Source organism: Panthera tigris, chromosome E1, assembly GCF_018350195.1.
Source record: "Panthera tigris isolate Pti1 chromosome E1, P.tigris_Pti1_mat1.1, whole genome shotgun sequence".
Classification (NCBI taxonomy): domain Eukaryota; kingdom Metazoa; phylum Chordata; class Mammalia; order Carnivora; family Felidae; genus Panthera; species Panthera tigris.
In genome coordinates this window covers 25,431,113-25,456,999 of record NC_056673.1, presented here as the reverse complement: position 1 = coordinate 25,456,999, position 25,887 = coordinate 25,431,113, and the positions used below count along the sequence as shown (strand labels likewise).

General features: G+C 34.8%; 1 protein-coding gene across 13 annotated transcripts in view; it reads right to left on the bottom strand.

Annotated features, from left to right (window-relative positions):
• The window catches only part of BCAS3 (BCAS3 microtubule associated cell migration factor), a 614,170-nt gene that overhangs the window by 501,175 nt on the left and 87,108 nt on the right, over window positions 1-25,887 (bottom strand). For all 13 annotated transcript variants that reach the window (XM_042966194.1, XM_042966193.1, XM_042966192.1 and 10 more), the window contains one exon: window positions 17,594-17,666. In XM_042966194.1, coding sequence (XP_042822128.1) covers window positions 17,594-17,666 — 73 coding nt within the window. The remainder of the gene's footprint in view (window positions 1-17,593; window positions 17,667-25,887) is intronic.

The window sequence follows — 25,887 nt, the reverse complement described above, 5'->3', positions numbered from 1 at the left end:
CTGTTTGAGTTCGAGCCCCACGTCAGGCTCTGTACTGACAGCTCAGAGCCTGGAGCCTGCTTCAGAATCTGTGCCTCCCTCTCTCTCTGACCCTCTCCCACTCTCAATCTGTTTCTCTCTCAAAAATAAATAAAACATTAAAAACCTTAAAAAACAGAGAGAATATAATGTTCCTTCTTAGGATAAAAGGGAAAAATATTAAAGCATTTCTTTGAGATAGCAGCATAGGTAATCCATAGCAAACATTTTTTCACAGCAAACATTTTTAAATCATACACACACAGGTATGATTTACTCAGAAGCAAGTAAGGATTCCTTATATCTCACTGAAATGTGTCAATTTACTGCTATGTAGTAATCAACATAGCCCTTGATTAAAACGTGTTTAAGTCTTAGTTAAAGCAAATTATCTTTCTCAAATCCCAATACTTGGATTCAAGAAAGTCATCAAGTAACAGAACTGACATTTTTTTTTGCCATTTTATTTATTTTTTTAAATTTATATCCAAGTTAGTTAGCATATAGTGCAACAATGATTTCAGGAGTAGATTCCTTAATGTCCCTTACCCATTTAGCCCATCCCCCTTCCCACAATCCCTCCAGTAACCATCCGTTTGTTCTCCATATTTAAGTCTTTTATGTTTTGTCCCCTCTCTGTTTTTATATTCTTTTTGCTTCCCTTCCCTTATGTTCATCTGTTTTGTCTCTTAAATTCCTCATGTGAGTGAAGTCATATGATATTTGTCTTTCTCTGACTAATTTCGCATAGCATAATACCCTCTAGTTCCATCCACGTACTTGCAAATGGCAAGATTTAATTCTTTTTGACTGCCGAGTAATACTCCATTGTGTATATATATCACATCTTCTTTATCCATTCATCCATCGATGAACATTTGGGCTCTTTCCATACTTTGGCTATTGTTGATAGTGCTGCTATAAACATTGTGGTTCATGTGCCCCTTTGAAATAGCATACCTGTATCCCTTAGATAAATACCTAGTAGTACAATTGCTGGGTCATAGGGTAGTTTTATTTTCAATTTTTTGAGGAACCTCCATACTGTTTTCCAGAGTGACTGCACCAGTTTGCATCCCCAACAGCAGTGCAAAAGAGATCCTCTTTCTCCACATCCTCGTCACCATGTCACAACTAGTGACATTTAGCAAGATTTTATTCTGGCTAAATACCATATGGCTACATTAACAAAATATTTCCCCCCAAAATTATGGAATTATACTTGATTTAGAAACTGCCATGGTTCTTCATAATGAATTAATTTTCATCATCAATTTTGTCTTTAGGACAAGCACAACAAAACAGTGATCTCTTTCTACAGCTTATTCACTGTGCACATGCCCTGCTCCACCAGAAGTAGAGTCAGTGGGCCTGTATGGAATTCCACAAAGTCGGAATCTATGCAGATGTTCTTCCCCTTTTGGTTTTCCTTTAATTTGCAAATCTTGTAATCTAAGCCTGAAGTTGACCGAACCAACATCTAAACCAATATAGCAATATCAGCCAAAAACTCAATCTGTTTTCTATTTATATGTCAAGACTGCATCCTTTTGGTGGCTGAAAAATTTTGTTTTGAAATGATTACACAGAGAAACCGTAAGCCCTTTAGTAGTTTTATGAACTTGTCCTAGATGGAAAGCTTTTCTTTTAAAAGGCCTTTAGCTTCAGATGTAGAGCAGAAGAAAAAACAATTTTGAATTAAAAACTACTACCTTTATGTTTTTAACTATATACTAAAGTCATCTTAAACTACATGACAGCAAAGTATCTCCCCCAAAAAAAGACCTCAGTGATACTGGGAGACTTATTACATAGAAATGTGCTGCTTCTATTCTTCCTACTGGGAGGGACAGCAAGGATGCATTAATGAGGGGCATGAAAAAATTATTGTGCCTGATGGATATGCTCATTACTTTCACAGGAGTGCTGGTTTCATGGTATATACATACGTCAAAATTTGCCATACAATACACTTTAAAGATGTGGTTTGTTGTATTTCAGTTACACCTCAGTGAAAATATAAATATATAAATATAGCATGAGCTTCTTTAGGGAATATAAACAAATAACCATTTTCCAATGAAAGTAAAGGGCTCCTGTTCATCAGAGATAGACAATACTGGGCTAAGACATGAAGCCTGACAAACCTGTAGCACAAGTACCAGATAAACTGGGCACGGCCACATTTCTCCAACAGTCATACAGGCAAAGCTTCCCCCAAACATTACATATATACATAATGTATACATATATACACACACATACACATATACATACATACATGGTCGAGTATTCCCTGGCTGCCCTTCATATCTTTCTCACCCAATTAATGTGAGGCGCGCCTAATATGGACCTGACACTGTATGAAATACTTGAAAACATTATCTTATTAAATCCTCACAAGAACCAAGCCCAGTAGCTGTATATGAGCACCACTTTACAAATAAGAAATTAAGCCTGAATACTGTTGACTAATTTACTAATTTATGCAGGTAATAATTCATATCTAGGTCTGTGTGACTCCAAAACCTTTGTTTTTTTTTTTTCCATTATTCTACACTTTTTGCCATGCATTCTGGAGTATTAGTGAATATTATAGAGCACTAACCTCAGCATAAATGTTTACAGAAAGAGAATTATAGAACCAAAAATGAAAACCAGATGCATTAAACACAAATATCACAATAGGTAGCGTTCTTATTAGATTAATACTAAAAATGCTGCCACTGAAGGCTCAATGTCATCCAGAATATCATAAAGTCAAGGTTTGCTTTGAAGGCTTCTTTCTTCAACTATACATTATAGACTATTATCCTCTGGCAATCTTTCCTTACACTACATTTCCAGGAACTCCTGTAAATATTCCTGGCTAACAGCTCAGGAGAGATGAATCTATAGATCTGTACATGTAACAAGAAAATGTGGGAAAAAAAAGAGAAAAACTGTGATGGTTTTCCACAAAGAGGTCATCAGAAAGAATCCATATGTATACCCATACACCAAATTAAGGTTAGAGCAACACAGTTTAATAAAAAGATAAAGCGAGCTACATACGTAATGTGAAACTTCCTAGTAGCTACATTAAACAAAAGTAAAAAGAAACAGGTGAAATTTATTTTAATATACTTTTACATAATATATATATTTTTATATATTATTTATATATTATTTTATATATTATTATATATATAATATTTTATATATTATTTATATATTATTATATATATAAATATATATAATTATATATATATTATATTTTACATAATATAATACACAATATTATCATTTCAATTGGCATCAACCATGTTTAAATTTCTCATAGCCAAATCTGCTTGAACAATACAAGAATTGCTAGTCAGCTAATACTTAAGTATATGGATCCTAAAGAAAAGTGGAAAACATATGAAACACATCCAAGAGAAGAGATAACATCTTCTCAACTCCTTGTAATGATGGATTTCAATACTCACTTTCTGAAAAAAAGGGTCAAAACTTTGTGTGGGTTCGTTCCTCAAGGACTTCTATTAAAATCAGGCAGAACCACATGACAAGAATTAAATGTAGCTCTTGGAAAATACACCTCTCTGCAACACTGCTACATGAAACATACACTGTAGTAAAATGGCAGGAGAAACAGCCCCATTTTAATAAAATTTGTGGCGAATTTTTTATCTCAAATTTAGAATCAGACAGTATAGGAAACAAACCTTTCACAAATGCTTTCTTCTTTGCCTTACCGTCATTCTCTTACACAAAATCTTACAAAACTAAACATGAGATCCTCAGATCTGGTGATAGCACATCATGGCCTATTTTAAGCTTTAAGCTTTCTATTTATGATCAATGTTTTAAAATATGTATATTCATGAAATATGTATACAATAGGATAATGTGCATAAGGTAGCATTAATAATCATTGTTAAATGAAAACACACCATATTAACAAAAGGCAAAAACAAGCAAGGTGCAAATAAGAATGATACAACCCAAATGTTTTTTAAAAATGTGTTTGTGTGTGTATATATGGCCAATTAACTCTGAATCTCCAAATATCTTCAAATAAATAAATATATATATATATATATATATATATATATATATATATATATATATATATATATCTCAACAAGGAAAGCAAATGAAATTACTCCTGAATTGTACTATAGCATAACTAAGAACGAGAAAAACCAACAAATTTAAATAAAATTTACATAGGGAGATCAGAAATATTCAAAATTGAGCTCTGGGCCCAGAGCTCAGTAAGGATTATGTGGAAAAAAGTAGAAACTGCAAGGTCCTACTAGTGGCAGAACATAGATAAAATCACCTAGGATTTACTTCCAGAAGCAAGAAGTCTCACCTAAGTGGGGAATTGCTGAAAACAGGTCTCAGATCAGTTGGATCAAAGTGTTGTCTACTAATGAATCAATGGAAAGGGCTCAGAATGAGTGCAGGACCAGAGATGCCAGTCAGAGGGAAAGCGTCAGAGAGGAACCACAACAGACATGTCCTCAGGAACTCAACAGGAAAAGGAAATATGGAAGAAAGCAGATGAAGGTAAATGTCTTACCAGAAAACCAGCGGAGGGGGGAAAAAAAAGAGGAAGAACTGAAGTCATTGCCCCAAGGTGTCATTTATTAAAGAAACCCTATACTTCACCATATCTACAGAAAAAAACATACACCCACTAGGAAACCACGTAACACATCTGAACCCCTCCAACCACAACTCCTAACCTCTATAAAACTATTGTTAAAACTGGCCCAGAAAAAAAAACATACTGTGTTCATCATGAACAAAAAAGACAAAAGAAAAAGAAAAAGAAAAAAAGAAATTAGTAACATTCACACTAAACTACTAAAAAACAGAATTTTATCTTAATGAAAATACCCCCCCAAATCCCACAAAATAGAAAACTATAACCCCACAGTACAAGATAATCACCTAAACATGCATGCCTCACTTAGTGACTTCAATTTGTTCCTGAAAACTCTACCACTAAATGAAAAGGCATTAAATGGAAAATCATTTCTATTACTTTCAATGGTAAAAACTGTAATAAGTTCTATTCCAATCCAGATTTTCACAGAGAAAAAGATAGTAAATAAATACTAACTATGTACTTACATGACAAACATTAGTCTGAAAGTAAATACACATTGTACTTTAATTATAAAATAATGAAAGTTTATCACACTAGTCAAAGTAGAAAGACTTGTTTGTAAGTGGTTGTTGATTTTAAAAAGGTATCAGGAAGTCCATTTCATGGAAGGTAAATCTCCTTTCAGGTGACCTACTTTCAGGTGGATATCCAGTATCAGAATGAGACATGTTTAATGAGAATTACCTTTCCATCATACTATGATAATAAAAAAAAATTTTTCAACCTGACATAGCCATAAAAGAAGAATCTGTGTGTGAAAAAAAGTACAATGTGAAAGCTTGACTGACTTCTCATAGTTTGTCTCCATTTAATACATCACATACATTTTAAGGTTCTCAAATATCATGACTATTTCTAATGACATGATATAATTTCTGAGAACATACACCAGGTCAGTAGTTGGCTAATTCTGAAGAAAATGCCCTTTTTTAAAACTCTATTTCCATTTTCAATCCTCTTTATAAAAAAGACCATCTTTTGCTTAATGATTTAAGCTTTTTCCCTTTGCTTCTCTTTTATCTACACCATTCTCCCCATCAGCTTTTCAACCTTTTTGGGATTCATGGATCCCCTGCTCCCAGATCACACATTAAAATAAAATTATAGCAGAGAAATACTGGGACAAAATAAAAACTAAAATCAAGAGTGTTCCCAGACCAGCAGGGGTGGCAGGACCCAAGTCCCCTAGCGCCGTGAGGACACACAGCTGGCCAATGAGTATAACTGGGGTGGCCAGGAGCCCAGTAACAAAGGTAGTCCCTTTGCTGCCCTGTTGGTACCACGGGAGGCTGGCGCCCACCCGAGACCAGATTTGTGGAGCAAAGACAACTGGGAAGGTCTGGACACAATGAACCGGTAAGGGAAAGCTGAGCAAGCCTGGAAGAAGCTCAGAGGAGCATCAGCAGGAGCTGGAGGCCAAACATACTGAAAAGAAGGTGGGCAAGGATCCTGTGAAAGTGAGAAACTGGAAGCTGGGTGGAAACTGGTGTGGGTGCTTTCTGGCCACAGAGAGCAGGCCCCACTGATGTATTTATTATACAAACTGTACGAGTCTAGCTGGCCTGGCCAGGCACATCTCACAGGTACATAGTTGGAGTCACAATAAATTCTATTTCACAAAAAAATAAAAAGAGTGTTCCCAACATCTGAAAGTTGTGGCTGTAAAAAACAGACAAGAGTTAAGAAGGTGCTACCACATCATCCTTCTCACCAGGTATAAAAAATAATGGTTAATACAGTTCATGTACCTATTGCTATATGACAAAGCACTAAAAATCATACTGCTTTAGACCAATAACCACTTTATTTCCCATGATTCTGTGGATTGGGGAGGTGCTGGTTCTGCCATTCTCTCCTGGGCTCATATTCCGCCTTCTAAGTTGGCTGAGCTTTGGGCTCAGTTGGGAAAGCAAGAATGCTTAAGTCTCTTTCCATGTGGACTTTCACCCTCACATGCTGTTGGTGATGATGACTTGACGTTAGAGGCTTCAGTATGCAAATATTTATCAAGCATGTGACTGTGGTACGTTTACTGATAGATTATTAGTTAAAGCAAGTCTCACAAACAAGCTTAGTTTCAAGTGGGAGGGGCCTACACAAGAACATGGAGAGGCGGGACTGGGAAGTTCGATTCACTGAAGGACATTAACCATAATAATTAGAAGTAGTGTACTTTAAAAGTTATTTGATAGAATATTCTGACTAGAAACTACTGTTTTGATTAAGCTGCAGTGGTAGCTTTACCTGAAACCATATGTAGAAATAGGACTCTTATTTCATATTCAATTACTGCGTTTTGTGTTAAAGCTCTATTATAACAAGAAGAAAAAGTTGTATAGATTTAAAAGAACTATTACATATGGTAAATCTGTAACTAAATAAGCAATTATAGATGTGAAACACCACTATGAATCAGAAAGTCACAAACTCAGAATGGTCAAATAAGAAGATATGAAAGAAGAATTAACTGAAGATTGAGGATTTTTTAAAAATTGACAATGTGCAAAATGAAACCATAATGAGAAACCACTACATATTTCTTAGAATGGCTAAAATGAAAAAGATTGCTAAAGCCAAGTGTTAATGAGGAAGTAGAACTAAAAATCTCATATGCTGTTGGTAGGATTGTAAAAATAGGACAACCACTTTGAAAAACACACTCCTAACATGTGATTCAGCCATTCTACTCATAGGTATCGGTCCAAAAGAAAAGAAAGCACAGGTTTATACAAATACTTGAAAATTATGTTCATAGCAGCATTATTTGTAAAAGCGAAAACCCAGGAACAATTGAAAGACACATCATTAGGTGAATGGATGATCAATCATCATAAGATAGTAGTAAGCAATAAAAATGAACTATTGATAAATGCAATAACACAGATGAACCTCAAATTAAATATGCTGCATAACAGAAGAAAAAGTGACCTAGCCAAAGAAAAAGTGCATGCTGTATGATTCCATTTATATAAAACTCTAGAAAATGTAAACTATAGTGATAGAAGGTAGATAAGTAATCATCTGAGGAAAAAGAACTGGGAGGGAAGAGTTATAAAGGGACACAAAGAATATTTGGGGAGTGATATGTTCCTTATCTTGTATGTAGTGATGATTTCATAACTGTATATATATGTCAAACACAAAATTGTACACTTTAAGTATATATAGGTTATTTAACGTCAGTTATACTTCAATAAAGCCATTTAAAAGTGTGTGCACACACATTACAGGTTTTTTTGCTACAATTTATAATTCTAAATGGAGAGTTATGTCAGTATATCAAGGAAGTTGTATTAATAAATAAAACTGACAGTATTTTAATTTTTTATGCTACAACATAACAGCAATTGAATACACTGGCTCAATTGAATGCATAAAACCAGGAGGAATCAGGTTCTTTATGGCTCAGTTTAACCATGTGCTCGGGCTACGATGTACTTAGAGCTTGTTTCTATCTGATCGTTGTCCATTTTGCTCTTTCTTCGCTAACCTAACTATCTCAACTCTTCCTTATACCCCCATTCCAACAAGGTATCTTCACTCTCCTTTCTAGGTAAAATTCTTTAATTACTAGTAATTTTTATTGGCATTAACCTTTCTTTTTAATAGTTCTGATTTTGAATCAGGATTATTGCTCTGATTACAACATGGCATAAATTTCCTCCACACTTGTTTTCCCCATAAACTCGGCTTTAGTATGAAATTTTGCTGAATGTAAGCGTGCTGCTCCTCCAAATACACTTTATATTCTCTGCACCCTGCTTCCTGCCTTGGGAGATCGACCCACACTATAGAGGTTGCTAAATGGGCTCTCTGAACCTTCAGAACCCAGCCTCTGGCTTCTGGCTGGGTTCAGCCTGAGGGAGCCATCTAGAGAAAAGAGAGTAAAGTTGGTACACCTCTGACTGCTCTATCTCTACCAAATCCTTCCACCAGAGGCCACTGCTTCTGGATGTGACCCTCCTGACAGGGCTCCCTTTTCAGGCTCTGCTAATGGCTCTCTCCCCTTGTCTGAAAATGGTAAAAGGTCTCAGCTCCCGCATGGTTCACTGTAACTTTCCTCAAAATATCCAATTTGAGTATGTCGTCTGTTTCTAGGCAAGACCCTAACAAAACAGGTTTTGAGGAATACATATAGCATATAATAGCAAATAAGGAATTTCTTTCTAAAAACTAAGCCAACTTTCCTTTGGTTTGGTCACCTACATACAACCATTTTGGTAGGCCATTTGAGATTTGTGCCAATTTCAGGATCACAAGGAAATATACAGCAGTATCTGTAAATATGACCTTACAACACACCACTTAGGAGTGTCCATAGTTCAGATACTATTTTTTGAAATAAATACATTTTAAAAACTTTCCCGGGTTAAAATATAACATAATAATATGTGTCTCAGTTTACAGATTTGTCCAGCATGTGTTTTAAAACTTTATAAGTGTGAGTCAAGTATGTAGTATCCTGGCTCTCTTCCTTCCCCCATGGGAAAATTAAAAATTTGCTTTAAGTAAGTGAACTTGGTAAATGTTGCATAATTAACATTCATGCTAATGACTTTTGTTTACTAAAGGCAGTGTAACATTTCAAGATATATAAAGTATATCTCTAAGTTCATGAGAGAAAGCACTGTAATGTAATGTCATCTTCTAATGTCATTATAAGATATAAGTAATAGTAATGTCATCTTATTTCTTTAAGATTTCATTACATCTACAATTAGATGAATAGGGCATACTCTAGATAATAAATACTAAAGTCCAGAGGCTCATGAACAATCCATGATATTCAATACCCTACTATACAGACTGATTGCATTAAAAACCGCTATGCCAACGTGGCAGCTCTGATTAGTGATATGTCAAAGATTTTTATGTAAAAGCCCATTCTTTGAAAACAGTAAAGAGAGCCAGAGAGCCATGCAGAGAACTAGAAGAAAATGCAGAACACCCACAGGAGGGAAAAATACCAGAGAGATGGGCAAGTGAAAGAGTTGTGCTTGAAAGAAGGCCAAGGAACTGCTTGGAAAGCGCATGTATTAAAAAAACATCAAAGACTGGAAGACTAACATAAATCTCTCTTTTGTGTCTGCAGAAGCAATACCAGCCCCAAATGTGATTTCCTCATTCCTCATGAACACAATAGGATGAAAATTAGTCCAAACTCAAAATACATAGTATCACATGTAAAATCACTGGTGACATTTCACAACAAAAAGAAACATTGCATACCTATTATCCCAAGCAATCTCCCTTCTACTTCTAATTAACAGAACTTTTATTTACTTTAGACACAACATGAAATAAAGTCTCTTCAGTGACACTTCAGGACACTGAAACTGTGCTTAACTTCTACCCAAATAACTACTGCTTTCAGGCAGTGGCTACCAAACACCCATCCCATGGAATCCTGCCAATCCAAGATGACTCTTTGGCAGTCTGTAAAAAAAAAAAAAAAACTGCAAAAAATTAATCCTTTGAACTAACTGTATTATATTTAATGAACAGTCTTTAATTTTTAAATTAAGACTTTACTCTTATATACAGCTAACTTACTTTGCTTTTTTTCAAGGTGAATTTAAGATAAAAACAGGTATTTTATGTTTTTTACATGTCTTTGGTTGCCAAATTTCAATTTTTCTGATTATTAAAATCCAATCTTGGAAATATGGCCAGAGAGTGCCTATTTAATAAGAGATAAGGGATTCCAAACCAAATGAAATGAGGAAATTTTCTCACTCTTACAAGAATTTCTCACCACCAAATGGATATATGATAGAAGTCTCTGGAACAGCTTTGTTTTGTTTGTTTGTTTAATTTATTTATTTATTTTGAGACAGAGAGAGAATGCGCAAATTGCACAGAGAGAAAGGCATAGAGAGAGAGAATCTCAAGCAGGCTCCACACTGTGAGTGCGGAGCCCAATGCGGGGCTCGATCTCACAAAGAGTGAGATCATGACCCGAGAGCTAAAATCAGACACTTAACTGACTAAGCCACCCAGGTGCCCCAAGATTTTCTTTATCTTTATCAGGAGACAAACTATGTGATGTTCAACATTCTTTCCATTTCCAATTTTCTATGATTCTGTCATTATAAAGGACATATCTCTATTCCATATAATGTATATAAAGTGATGACAGTGTATTATATGATTAAACATTCTTTAAGGTCTGCAGTCAGCTGTTAAATAATGTTACTCTTTTGCTACATTCTAGGAGCCATTTAGCATACAGTATACAATGAACTCTGGTTTTCCTAAAAGAGTGTATATTCTGTAGTATACTGTCTGTACTTCTCCCCTCATATTATTACACCAAGCACTGACTTAATCCCTGGATCAGTAGCACAACAAACATTATCTCCCCCAAAACCTAAATGGCTTATCTGGAATTGTTATGGAATCACATACACACAAACAATAATAATAATTTAAAAATTACTAGAATACCAAAATATATATTTTAGTGATAGTCATGAATGCAATTTAAAACTGCGGGCTAGGGACACCTGGGTGGCTCAGTCGGTTGAGCATCCAATTTCAGCTTGGGTCATGATCTCGCAGCTCTTGAGTTAGAGCCCCACATCAGCCCACACATCCAGGCTGGCAGCACACAGCCTGGAGCCTGCTTCAGATTCTGTGTCTCCCTCTCTCTCTTCCCCTCCCCTGCTCATTCTCTCTTTCTCTCTCAAAAATAAATAAACATTAAAAAATAATAATAAAATAAAACAAAAAACTGTGGACTAACTACAACATACTTATATAAAAAGGATAAAATATGAGGAAGACTAGGATTATTTCCATAGCAATTACCCCTTCCTTGAAAAGGCACTATAAATTTATAAAAATAAAAAATTATAATCCAATCAAATCGAAAGAAAATGCTGTTGACTTTTCATAAGAATAATTTAATAAGCAGTATAAGCAACTGACAATGTCCATAGCAACAGGTTCTCAATAAAGTATTTGCCAGAGAAATGGATGGCAATGGACACATCTTGTACATCTCCACAGGGGGAAGGAGGAGGTCTCAAGACTGTGCACCACTGGTTTGGAAGAAGGTATCAAAACCCAGGTGCAGTATGTATGGCTTCTCAGATTAAGAGACTTTTTTTTTTTTAACTTAAATTCAAGTTAGTTAACATATAGTGTAGCATTGGTTTCAGGGGTAGAATTTACTGATTCATCACTTACATATAACACCCAATACTCATCCCAACAAGTGCCCTCCTTAATGTCCATCACCCATTTAGCCCATCCTCCCACACACCTCCCTTCCCCAACCCTCAGTTCTCTGTATTAAGTCTCTTGGGGCACCTGGGTGGTTTAGTAGGTTGAGCGTCCAACTTCAGCTCAGGTCATGATCTCGCAGTCCATGGGTTCAAGCCCTGCATCAGGCTCTGTGCTGACAGCTCAGAGCCTGGAGCCTGCTTTGGATTCTGTGTCTCCCTCTCTTTCTGTCTCTCCCCCACTCACACTGTCTCTTTCTCTCTCAAAAATAAACATTTAAAAAAAATTTTTTTTAAAAAAAGTCTCTTATGGTTTGCCTCCCTCTCTGTTTTTATCTTATTTTATTTTTCCTTCCCCTGAGATTTTCTCAATCATAAAAAATGATTTCTATATTTTGGAGCTACTAATATTCAAATAAAGCGCTAGTATGAATATAAAGCAAGCTTATTAAAATCTATTCACTAAAAAATAAATATTTTGAGGGCCTACTAGATAGAAGGCATTGTGCTTAATAACAAGAAGATAATAAAGTCAAGACAAAGTCAACATTCTCAAGGTGCATGTGACATTAGACAGTATCTCAAGCAGCCACTGCATGAATGTATGGCTTTCTCCATCTCCATTTGATTCAGTCACTTCTCTTTTAATTATTCTCCTACCTTTCCATTAGTTCAGTTTTTTCCTTTTCCTTCCTCAATGGTTCCTTATATCAACCACCTTTATGTCTATGAACTTGAGTTTATTTTTTTTAAGTGAACTCCACACCCAACGTGGGGCTCGAACTCATGATCCCAAGATCAAGAGTTGCATGCACTACCAAATCAGCCAGCCAGGCACCCCAAACTTGAGTTTCTTAATTCAAACTACAGCAATCTACCCTTACCTACAGTTTCATTTTCTGGATTTCAGTGTTACCCATGGTCAACCATGGTCCAGAAGCAGATGATCCTCCTTCTGAAGTACCATGAGAGGTCAATAGTAGCCTAACTACATCATAACACCTACTTCATTCACCTCACTTCATCTCATCACATAGGTATTTTATCATCTCACATTGTCACAAGAAGAAGAGTGAATACAGTAATAATAAGATATTTTGAGAGAAAGAGACCATTACATAACTTTTATTACAGCATATTGTTATAACTGTTCTATTTTATTATTGTTGTTAATCTCTTATTGTGCCTAACAGGGGCACTTGTACCCCAGTGTGTTTTTTTTAAATGTTTTTATTTATTTTTGAGACAGAGACAGAGCATGAGCGGGGAAGGGGCAGAGAGAGAGGGAGACACAGAATCTGAAGCAGGCTCCAGGCTCTGAGCTGTCAGCACAGAGCCCTACGCGGGGCTCGAACTCACAGACTGTGAAATCATGACCTGAGCTGAAGTCAGACGCTTAACCGACTGAGCCACCCAGGCGCCCCGTACCCCAGTGTTTATAGCAGCACTCTCAACAATAGCTAAATTATGGAAAGAGCCTAAATGTCCATCAACTGATGAATGGATAAAGAAATTGTGGTTTATATACACAATGGAATACTACGTGGCAATGAGAAAGAATGAAATATGGCCTTTTGTAGCAACATGGATGGAACTGGAGAGTGTCATGCTAAGTGAAATAAGTCATACAGAGAAGGACAGACTCCATATGTTTTCACTCCTATGTGGATCCTGAGAAACTTAACAGAAGACCATGGGGGAGGGGAAGGAAAAAAAAAATGGTTAGAGAGGGAGAGAGCCAAAACATAAGAGACTCCTAAAAACTGAGAACAAACTGAGGGTTCATGGGGGGTGAGAGGGAGGGGTGGGTGGTGATGGGTATTGAGGGCACCTGTTGGGATGAGCACTGGGTGTTGTATGGAAACCAATTTGACAATAAATTTCATAATAAAAAAATTAATTTTAAAAAATCTCTTATTGTGCCTAACTTATAAATTAAACTTTACCATGGGTATGTATGTACAGGAAAAAACAGTATATATAAGGTTCGGTACTATCTATGGTTTCAGGCATCCACTGGGGGTCTTGGAACATACTCCCCCTAGGAAACGGGGGACTACTATACCTTAGATACACTCATATCCTCCTTTCAAGTGCCTTCCATTTTTGTTACTTTATTTAAAATTGGAATGGGGTGGGAGCACTTGGGTGGCTCAGTCAGTTGAGCATCCCACTCTTGATTTCAGCTCAGGTCATGATCTCACCGTTCAGGAGATTGAGCCCTGCATGGGGCTCTGCAGTGATAGCACAGAGCCTGCTTGGGATTCTTTCTCTCTCTCTCTCTCTCTGCTCCTCCCCCACTCACACACACTCACTCTTTCTCTCAAAATAAATAAATAAACTTAAAAAAAAATTGGAATGGGTGGGGAGGGAACATGCCCTGTCTTGAAATTACTTTGCATTAGACAGAAGTTGGCACTACACTTCATTAAATAAGAGTATTTCTAGGCCTTGGTAACCACAGTGCAATGTGGTTTGGAGAACATCGATTAAGGAAGCATTTTCCTGATTGATGAAAAATAACTCATTTATGATCATCTACCTCTTCTGGAAGGTTATGCAGTGTATTAATGTAGCACATAATAAAAACAACAAAAAAATTTTATGTATTTCTTAAATTAGCTACTTCTATTTTCCAATCTCCATGTGCTTTGCATGTTCCTGCTATCATGCAAAGAAGATCCCCTCTGCATTTAATAAAACAATGTGTTAAAACAAACAAACAAACAAATCAGGGAAGTCCCTTTACACTGAAAAACTTCCAGCTAAGTAGCTATGTAACAGTATGTGTCACTCTGTTTAAAACAATAAAAGTAAAATCAACAACAAAAGTATACTCCACTTCTACAGAAATATACTGAGACAACATATGCACATAACAAAAACTCTACTAAGAAGTTACTGTTTAAATAAGTGTGTAACTTATTTGCTAATTTTAAAATAATTCTATTATTAACTCTAAAAATAACTGGCCAGAAAATAGGAAGGTTGGATGCATGAACAAGAAGTTAGGGCACCCTAAATGCAAAGGTATGTTCCATCTACAGACCTGGCAAGTGGGCAAAGGCCTGGGTCCACAACTATGACTGAATCTCACTTAGTTTCAGTTTCTTCATGTATAAAATGAGAATAGCACAATCTCCTCCACAGTCTTGTTTTAAGATTAAATGATGTTACATAATGGAAAATATGTAACAGACTAGATACATAGTAGGCATTCAACATTTGCTTTCCATTCCCCAGTGCTATAATAGCATAGTCAACAAGCATATGCCTCATAAAAATTTTGAGTTATAACTTTTTTCTAAATCCCAGAATCTGGGAAACAGATTTTAAAAGAATTGACCTATAATTAGACTCGTTATTATATTCAACTTTGGAGTTATTAAAAAGTGTCTAATCCGTTCAACATCACCATCTTCTAACCCACTGCACACTTAGAATTAACTCTTAAAATGTGTACATATTCACAAAGCACTAGCTCAGAGAGAAAATTCTATTCACCAGCAAGCATAATGCAACACTTGCAAGAAACACAAGACAATCCTATTTGGAAATGTCCTTGAGACAATAAACATTCTGACAAAGATGCTACATACAGTTGTTTATTATATTCAGATCAGCAAATAAGTGAAAACAAAATGAGTATTTCCTGCCATCATCTTCCATTAGAAAGAAAGGTATAAAACAAGAGAGAAAAAAGACAGCATGCAGGCAAGAGAAAGCTTATATATAATAACAAGACTCGCTAGAAGTTACAGAAGTTACAGTCCATGAAATGACTTGTGAACTTAATTCAAAAGTATCTTTGCATTTATTCATCAATAACCACTCTTAAAACCACCCAGCAAATGATACACACGTATAGAAGTCTCTTGCTAGAATGATTCCTCTTCTGTGAAATAATTTAAGGAGCAGAAATGAGAAGAGGAAAATAAATGTCTACAATAGATATATTTTCTTAAATAGGCAAATTCTATTTTAATCAGGACTACATTCACTGCCCCTGTGGTGATTAATTTTGTGTCAATGTGGCTAGGCCACAATAACCTGATTTGGCCAAATAATATTCTAGATGTTTCTGTCAAGGTAGTTTTACATAAGATTAATATTTAAATCAGTAAAGTTTGATTCTTAAGCAGATTATGCTCTATAATGTGAGTGTGCTTTATCTAGTCAGTTGAAAGTCTTAATATGAAAAAACAAACAAAACACTGACCTCCTTGGGGGAAGAAAGAATTCTATCTTTGGACTGAAATTGCAACTCCTCCCTCAGTGTCTAAATTTTGGACTTGCCAGCCTTCACAATCATGAGCCAATTTCTTGAAATCTCAATCTCTCTCCTTCCCTCTTTCTCTCTTTCTCTGTCTCTGTCTCTCTCTCCCACCATACACATACACACACATATATCCCACATGATACTGGTTTTGTTTCTAGGGAGAACCCTAACTAATATGACTCCCATTCCATTAAATTCAACCCTCAATAAATGACCTCATCACCAACTACATATAATCACCTTACTCTTCCTTTTTGTCTTATTTTTTTTTATAAAATGATCCCTCAATAAATGAATCTTGTAAAAACAAAAACAATCTCCTTAATCATACAGTTAGCAGGGTTGATAAGGAATGGAAAACCTTTCAAGAACTGCAAACCCAACCCAGCAGGTAGGCAAATGCCTTCTACGAATACATCTTTCTGTGGAGTTTCCACAGGTCTACATGCACTTGAACTTAAAGGGCCAAACATCAGGAAAACTGAAATCAACAAAGTTTCCCTCCAGCACAGCAGCTTATCTTCTTCTCTGTGACACCCATTCTTTTTCAGTACCTTTGTCAACACATCAGTGCCCTAATTCTCACCCTGGCTTCAATATAGTATTGAGTTGCTCTAGCCAGATTATCATCTCATTTTTTGCATCTTCTCAACTCCAGGATTCCCATTTGGTTTTCTATAATTTCTAACTCCTTACTGAAATCCTTTATCTGTTGAGTCATTGTTACCATGCTTTCTTTAATTTTAGAAACACAACTCATTTAGTTCTTAGAACATATTATGTGAATATAATATGGTGTAACAACTCTAGAAATCTGTCTTCCTCCACCATGTGCAGCTACTAATGTCTCTGCTCTGCTCTGCTTTTCTTTAATTCTTGTTATTTTAAAGCCTAGTTTCCTGGAGTTGCCCCTGTGTCTATGTAGCTTAGCCAATGATTCAACAGAGAATTTACTTAAATACTCAATAAAGGTTGTCATCCTTTCCAAAAGGATCTATGTGTGGTCAGGGTAGTATATCCAACATCCAGAACAGTTTCAAGTCTCCCCACATTTTAGTTTAGTCTCCACTGTGGAAAGCCATCATAAAAGTTACTATAATAAAAAACACAGAAACTAAAAAACATTTTCCTTAATGATGCTAATCTTTTATTTCAAAACTGAATTCTGTTCAATTTCTTGTTTTCTTTTGTCTCCTACTGTCACCCTGCATATGAGAAAACAGTAGGCAGAGAAATAACAAGGCCTGAGCCACAGGAAACCCTAAATATGTTTTTAATTCCTTTCTCTTCTCTCTTGTAAGAGCATTGTCTTATGGTAACAAAGATTTTAGGATAGCAAAATTCACTCTCTGGAATAACAATATAAACTTTTAATAGTGGTTCAAAGAATTTTTTTAATTTCCTTACCCAGAAGATCCAGTGCTCTTACAAACACCAAGGAGGGGCCTTTTTTCAGCAAAGTTGTCACACTTTTGAGTACCTGATAAGGAACATAAAATAAAATGTAAAATAAAACTTTGAGAAATATTCTTGTGTATTTTCCATTAACTTCATGCTCTCAAATTATTTACAGCTGAAGAGACAGCAAAACATTCATTATAAATTGACATAATTTATATACTTGACTGAACAAAAATAGAACAGCTATAAGTAAAACATAACTATTTTTAAAGTGGAACCAGCATTTAAAATATCTTTTTTAAAAAACTGGCACCAACTTCAATCTTATACACATTCTCCATGAGATCAGAAACCTCTTCCAACTCCACCAACTAATTACCTAAGACTAGTATAATTTTCATGTCAAAACTAAATAAAGGTAGGTCAGGCCAGAAAAATTATAAAATTATAGGCCATTATCAATATACATAAATGCAAAATTCCTTTTTAAAAATGTAAACTGAGTAGCAATATATGAGAAAAAACAAAGTCTCATAACAAAGTTGGATTTACTCAAGTTATAATTTCACATTACAAAACCTACTAATGTAATTGCTTATATTAGCAATGTAGCAGATGCAGAAAAAACATTCTATTCTGCACTATTCTATATACGATCCTGTATTCATCTAGTCATGATGAGAACAAAAGAAAACAAAAAAACTTGTTTTCTTGCCCAAATAATGATTATTTACAAAATATTCTACAACAAAATCATAGGTAATGCTTTCAGAGTACTGCCATGAAAATCAGTAATAACACAAGGATATCCAATTAAATGTTCTATTCAACCCTATTCTGGAAGTCCTAGACAGGATAATAACAATAAATGAACTCAATAATATTGCTGGATATAAAATCAATGTAATAGCAGCAACAAGCAGAAGAATAAAGTCAGGAGTCAGAACCACAAAAAAAAAAAAAAAAAAAAAAAAAGATGCTCAACCTCACACATGAGAGAAATTCCACTTAAAACTATATTGAAATTTGCTAATTTTCAGAAGTGATAATGGTACTATGGTTATAATTTTAAGATTCCTTATCTTTTGGAAATAAATAATAAAATATTAACCAATAAGCTGGCATGATATCTGGGAGAGGATAGTTCACAATTTTCTGGATAAAGGGGAATAGATGTTAATGAAATAAGATTAGCCATAAAATGATGGGTAATAGAATATTAGAGATTGATATACTATTTTTACTACTTCTGAATAAATTAGAAATTTTCCATTAAAAATGTTTAAATTATACTTATAAACACTGACCTTTACATAAGACCTTCTCAAAAAATCCAAAAGTTCTGTAAAATTTTCTGGTTATATCAATCAGTTATAAATGCAAATAGCCTCCAATACAGAAATATCACTGCTAAGATTTCATCCTACATATATACTCAGCCATGAGGAAAGTAACTTGTATACAAAATTATTCACTATAGCATTTTTGTAACAGCAGAGGACTAGTAAGTTCTAAATATATAATGAAGTATTTCCTATAGCTGTAAAAGAATAAATGTATGCTCTATGAAAATATGGAATGAAATCTAAAATATATATATATATAATAACAGAAAAATACAAAATATTGTCCCATTTTTTGTATAACATGGAGAAAAAAGACTTATTTGCATATAAACATATCCACACACTCTAAGATACATACAAAATCTTATCTCATGGCCACCAATGGGAGGGAGAAGGGAAAAAGCAAAAGATAGAGAACAAAAATGGGAAAAAAAGCTTTTCATAGTCTATATACTTTATACTTTTTAATTTTAAAACCATATGAACATGTTAATTTCCCCCCAAATTTTGCTTTGTTTTGAAATAAGGAGACAAATGCCAGCAGACACCAGTATGTGTTTATTTCACTTTCTGAGATAAGCTGGTAGACTGAAGATATGCATTTCATTTTGTCCGTTCTGAAAATTCCAGTGAAAGCATATTAAATCAAACAGGGTTAAAAACTATATAATAACACCAACAAATACTGGAACTAGATAAGTGATAACTAACTTAGCAGTCCTAAGTGAAAGTTCAAGCTACTCTTGGGAGAAAAAACAGAATCTGAGACTCAAATTACTTGACACCTGATTATACCAGGTATACCTGAGATTTATCCTTATACAATTAGGAGATTGTAAAGGAGTTTGTAAGCTTTCTCTGGAGAATTTAACAAGTCAGTCCATGAATAAAAGACCAAAAGACACTGTCAGTCAGAAGACCCCAACAAAGAGCACAACTAAAGCACCAAACAATAAATTAAAAATTGACAAACACATCACAGAACTTTCAATCAGGTTTTTAGCTTGTCACTTATAAATATGTGCAGACAAGGAAAAGGAAAACAATCATCTGCAAAGTGGCTAACTCTATACAGGAAGAAAAACATCTATCTATCTATCTATCTATCTATCATTTCTAAGATATAAGAGAAGCTATTTTAGGCATGGAACAATACAAGAATGCAATGAAAATGGACTCTTGGAGAATAAAAGAGAACTCCTGGAAATTAAAAAACAAGATAGATTATTTAATAAACTCAACACAAGGGTCAAAGGTAAAACTGAGAAAATGTCTCAGAGAGCAAAAACACAAAACTAGAGGAAAATGGCATTAATCTACACACACACACATGAAATGTTAAAGGAGCAATCTCAAAAGTCTAATATATAAATAGGAGAAAAGGGAAAAAACAGAGAAAATAGAGAGGAAGAAATCATCTATGAAATGTTTCAAAAAAATTTTCACTGAACAAAAGTATATGAGTTTATAAGCCCTTTGAGAGTCTAGAACAATTGATTGAACAGATCAACCCCAATGTGTATCGTTTCAGGATAATGGCAACAAGAAGTTTCTACAAGTCTCCATGGAGAAAAAACAGGTTGTTTACAGAAGCAAGAATTCCAGTGGCTACTCTAGGTATTATATAACATCAAAAAAAAACCCAGCTAACATCATATAAACTGAATGCTTTCCCCCTAAAATCAGAAACAAGGCAAGAATATCCATTCTCACCATTGCTATTTAACATACTACTGGAAGTTCTAGCCAAGGCAATAAGACAAGAAGGAAAGAAAAAAGGTATACAGATAAGAAAGGAAGAAATAAAATCCTTATGTGCTGATAATATGACTGACACATAGAATCAACATCAAACATAACAAAATAAAAAAGAAGCGAATTAGTGAGTTAGTTCAGCAAAGTTATAGGAGATACGATCAACATACAAAAATCAACTATTTCTTAGAACTACCCTACAACCCAGCAATTGCACTACTAGATATTTATCCAAGGGATACAGGTGTGCTGTTTCGAAGGGGCACATGCACCCCAATGTTTATAGCAGCACTATCAACAATAGCTAAAGTATGGAAACAGCCCAAATGTCCATCAACAGAAGAACAGATAAAAAAGATGTGGTGTATATATATATATGTGTATATATATGTGTATATATGTGTATATATATATGTGTATATATGTGTATATATATATATATATACACATACATACATACATACACAATGGAGCATTACTGAGCAATCAAAAGAATAAAATCTTGGCCATTTGCAACCACGTGGATGGAACTAGAGGGTATTATGATAAGCAAAATTAGAGAAAGACAAATATCATATGACTTCACTCATATGAGGAATTTAAGAGACAAAACAGATGAACATAAGGGAAGGGGAGCAAAAAGAATATAAAAACAGGGAGGGGGACAAAACATAAAAGACTCTTCAATACAGAGAACAAACTGATGGTTGCTGGAGGGGCTACCGGTGGGGGATGGACGAAACGGGTAAGGAACATTAAGAAAGAAACTTGGTGGGGGGTGGGAGGGAGGGCAGGGTGGGTGATGGGTATTGAGGAGGGCACCTTTTGGGATGAGCACTGGGTGTTGTATGGAAACCAATTTGACAGTAAATTTCATATATTAAAAAATAAACAAAAATTAAAAAAAAAAAAAAAAAAAACTCTAAAAAAAAAAAAAAGAAAGAAAGAAACTTGGAATGAGCACTGGGATGTTATACATAAGAGATGAATCACTGGAATCTACTCCTGAAAACATTATTGCACTATATGCTAACTAACTTGGATGTAAATTAAAAATAAATAATTAAAATTAAAATTAAAATTAAAAAAATAAAACAGGATATCCTATAGTGGATGTACCTGGAGCATATTATGCTGAATGAAATAAGCCTGACAAAGAAAAACAAATATTGCATAATCCCATTTAAATGTGGGATCTGCAAAGAATGAAACTAGACCTCTTTCTTACACCATTCACAAAAATAAACTCAAAATGGATAAAGGACCTGAATGTGAGACAGGAAACCATCAAAACCCTAGAGGAGAAAGCAGGAAAAAAACCTCTGACCTCAGCCGCAGCAATTTCTTACTTGACACATCTCCAAAGGCAAGAGGAATTAAAAGCAAAAATGAACTATTGGGAACTCATGAAGATAAAAAGCTTCTGCACTGCAAAGGAAACAACAAAACTAAAAGGCAACTGATGGAATGGGAAAAGATATTTGCAAATGACATATTGGACAAAGGGCTAATATCCAAAATCTATAAAGAACTCACCAAACTCCACACCCAAAAAATAAATAATCCAGTGAAGAAATGGGCAGAAATCATGAATAGACACTTCTCTAAAGAAGACATCCAGATGGCCAACAGGCACATGAAAAGATGCTCAACATCGCTCCTCATCAGGGAAATACAAATCAAAACCACACTAAGATACCACTTCACGCCAGTCAGAGTGGCTAAAATGAACAAATCAGGAGACTTTAGATATGGAGAGGATGTGGAGAAATGGGAACCCTCTTGCACTGTTGGTGAGAATGCAAACTGGTGCAGCCACTCTGGAAAACAGTGTGGAGGTTCTTCAAAAAATTAAAAATAGATCTACCCTATGACCCAGCAATAGCACTGCTAGGAATTTACCCAAGGGATACAGGAGTGCTGATGCATAGGAGCACTTGTACCCCAATGTTTATAGCAGCGCTTTCAACAATAGCCAAATTATGGAAAGAGCCTAAATGTCCATCAACTGACGAATAGATACAGAAGATGTGGTTTATATATACAATGGAATACTACCTGCAATGAGAAAGAATGAAATCTGGCCATTTGCAGCCATGTGGATAGAACTGGACAGTGTTATGCTAAGTGAAATAAGTCAGGCAGAGAAAGACAGAAACCATATGTGGATGCTGAGAAACTTAACAGAAGACCAGGGGGGGAAGGGAAGGGTGGGGAAAAAAGTTACAGAGAGGGAAGGAGGCAAACCATAAGAGACTCTTAAATACTGAGAACAAACTGAAGGTTGATGGGGGTTGGGGGAGAGGGGAAAGTGGGTGAGGGGTATTGAGGAGGGCACCTGTTGAGATGAGCACTGGGTGTTGTATGGAAACCAATTCGACAATAAATTATATATATAACACTGAATATAAGTTATATATTATCATATACTGAATATTATAAATTATATATATTATTATACACTGAATATTATAAATTATATGTATTATATATATATATTGTATATATATATAACACTGAAAAAAATAAATGTGGAATCTGCAAAAATTGAACTTATAAAAGCAGAGAGTAGAATGGTGGTTGACGAGGACTGGGGAGTGGGGGAAATGACGAGATGTTAGCCAAAAGGTGCAGAGTTTCAGTCATGCAGGATGAATGTACTCTGGAGACGTACAGCATGGTGACTGTAGCTAATAATATTATATTGTATACTTGAATTTTGCTAACAGAGTAGATTTTATTTTCACCACACCAAAACAACACAAAAAAACAAAAAACAGTAACTATGTAAAATGATAGCTATATTAATTAGTTTGAGTGTGGTAATCATTTCAGGATATATACATACACGAAACATCAAACTGTAATCCTAAATATATGTAATTTGTAATATAATTTGGCAATTATACCTCACTGTAATGTATACCTCATTACAATGTAATGTATACCTCAATTATACCAATATGTAATGTAATTTGTCAATAATACCTTAATAAAGCTGGGGGGAAAAATCAGCTATTTCCATCTACTAGCAATGAATGTATGAAAAATGAGATTAAAGGTACAATAACAATTTGTACACCTGCAACTAATATTACACTAACTGGAATTTAATAAAAACTTCTTTAGAAAGTAAAATTACATTTATAATTGCTCTAAAATTAAATACTCAGGTATGATTCTAACAAAACATGTGTAGAACTTATATACCGAAAACTACAAAATGCTGACAAAAGAAACGAATGACGATCCAAATAAATGGAGATATATAATTGATATAAGATACACAGATTAAGGGAACAGAAAAGCACCCATAAATATGGTCAAATGATTTTTATAAGGGGGAACAGCAATTAAATGGAGGAAGAGTAGTTGTCTTTTCAACAAATAGTCCTGGAGCAACTGGATATCCATAAGAAAAAAATAAAACCTAACCTAAACCATACACCTTATCCAAAATTAACGCAAAAGTGATCATAGATTTATATGTAAAACTATGTAGCTTTTAGAAGAAAATTTAGAAGAAAACCTGCAGGACCTAGAAGAGTCTCAGACATACACAACATAAAAAGTATGATTCACAAGACCAAAAAAAAAATCAATAAATTGGATTTAATTAAAATTAAAAACAAGCAAAAAACTTTTAATAATAAAAAAAAGCTACACTTTGGGGGAAAAAAATACTTACAATACACATGTAAACTCAACACTAAAAAAAAACATACAATCCTATTAGAAAATGGGCCAAAGACATAAAGAGATATTCCACTGAGGGGCACCTGGATGGCTCAGTCAGTTAAGCATCCAACTTTGGCTCAGGTCATGATCTCACAGCTTGTGAGTTTGAGCCCTGTGTCAGGCTCTGTGCTGACAGCTCAAAGCCTGGAGCCTGCTTCAGATTCATTCTCTCTCTCTCTCTCTCTCTCTCTCTCTCTCTGCCCCTCTCCCACTCACACTCTATCTCTCTCTGTCTCTCAAAAATAAACATTAAAAAGACTTTTAAATAAAAAAAATGAGATATTCCACTGAAAAGATATGGGTAGCAAATAATACAGATGAAAAGACTGTCAACATTACCAGCCATCAAGAAAATGGAAATTAAGACCACAATGAAATACAATTGTACAGCTATTAGAATAACTAGAAGAGAAAATTATTACAGTGACAAATGTTGGCAAAGATGTAGAGAAACTAGATCTTTCATACATTCCTAGTGGAAATGTAAAATAGTACAGTCCCTCTAGAAAAGAGTTTGATGTTTTCTTTAACAACAACAAAAACAACAATACATATACTTACCATACATCCCAGCAATCACAGTACTGGGCATTCATCCCAGAGAAATAAAAACGTATTTCCAAACAAACTTGTACACAAATGTTTATAGTAGTTTTATTTGCAGTAGCCAAAAAGTGAAATCATCCCAGATGTCATTCAACAGATGAATGATATCTCTATACCATGTAATATTAATCATTACAAAAATGAAACTGTTCATACACTGAACAACTTGAATATAACTCAGGAACATTGTGTTAAGTGAAAAAGCCAATCTCAAAACTTCACATACTGTGTTATTCCAGGTATGTAACAATCTTGAAATGACAAAATTATTATAGAAATGGAGAGCAGACTGATGGTTCTCAAAAGTTAGGGATGGTGGAAGAAGACACCATGAAGGAAATCGTTGTAGTGATGGTCTAGATTTGTATCTTTTTTGTGGTGGTGGTTAAAGCAATCTACACTTGTGATCAAACATCATGGAACTATGTGCACACATTCCAGCACTGTCGATTTCTTGGTTCACATATTATTCTATACTTATATATGATGTAACCAGTGGGAAAAATTAGGTGAAAGGTACACAGCACCCTTCTCTAGTATTTTTGCAACTTCCTGTAAATACATAATATTTCAGAAAACTCCTTGCTAGGATTGCTTTATAAATGTTTTTCTACAATATTAAATAATTTGGATTTTACTCTTTAAAAAGGTACATATGTCTTGCAGAAGAATGAAACTGGACCACTTTCTTACACCATACAAAAAAATAAATTCAAAATGGATGAAAGACCTAAATGTAAGACAGGAAACCATCAAAATCCTAAAGGAGAAAACAGGCAGCAACCTCTCAGCCACAGCAAATTTTTACTAAACATGTCTCCAGAGGCAAAGGAAATGAAAGCAAAAATGAAATAC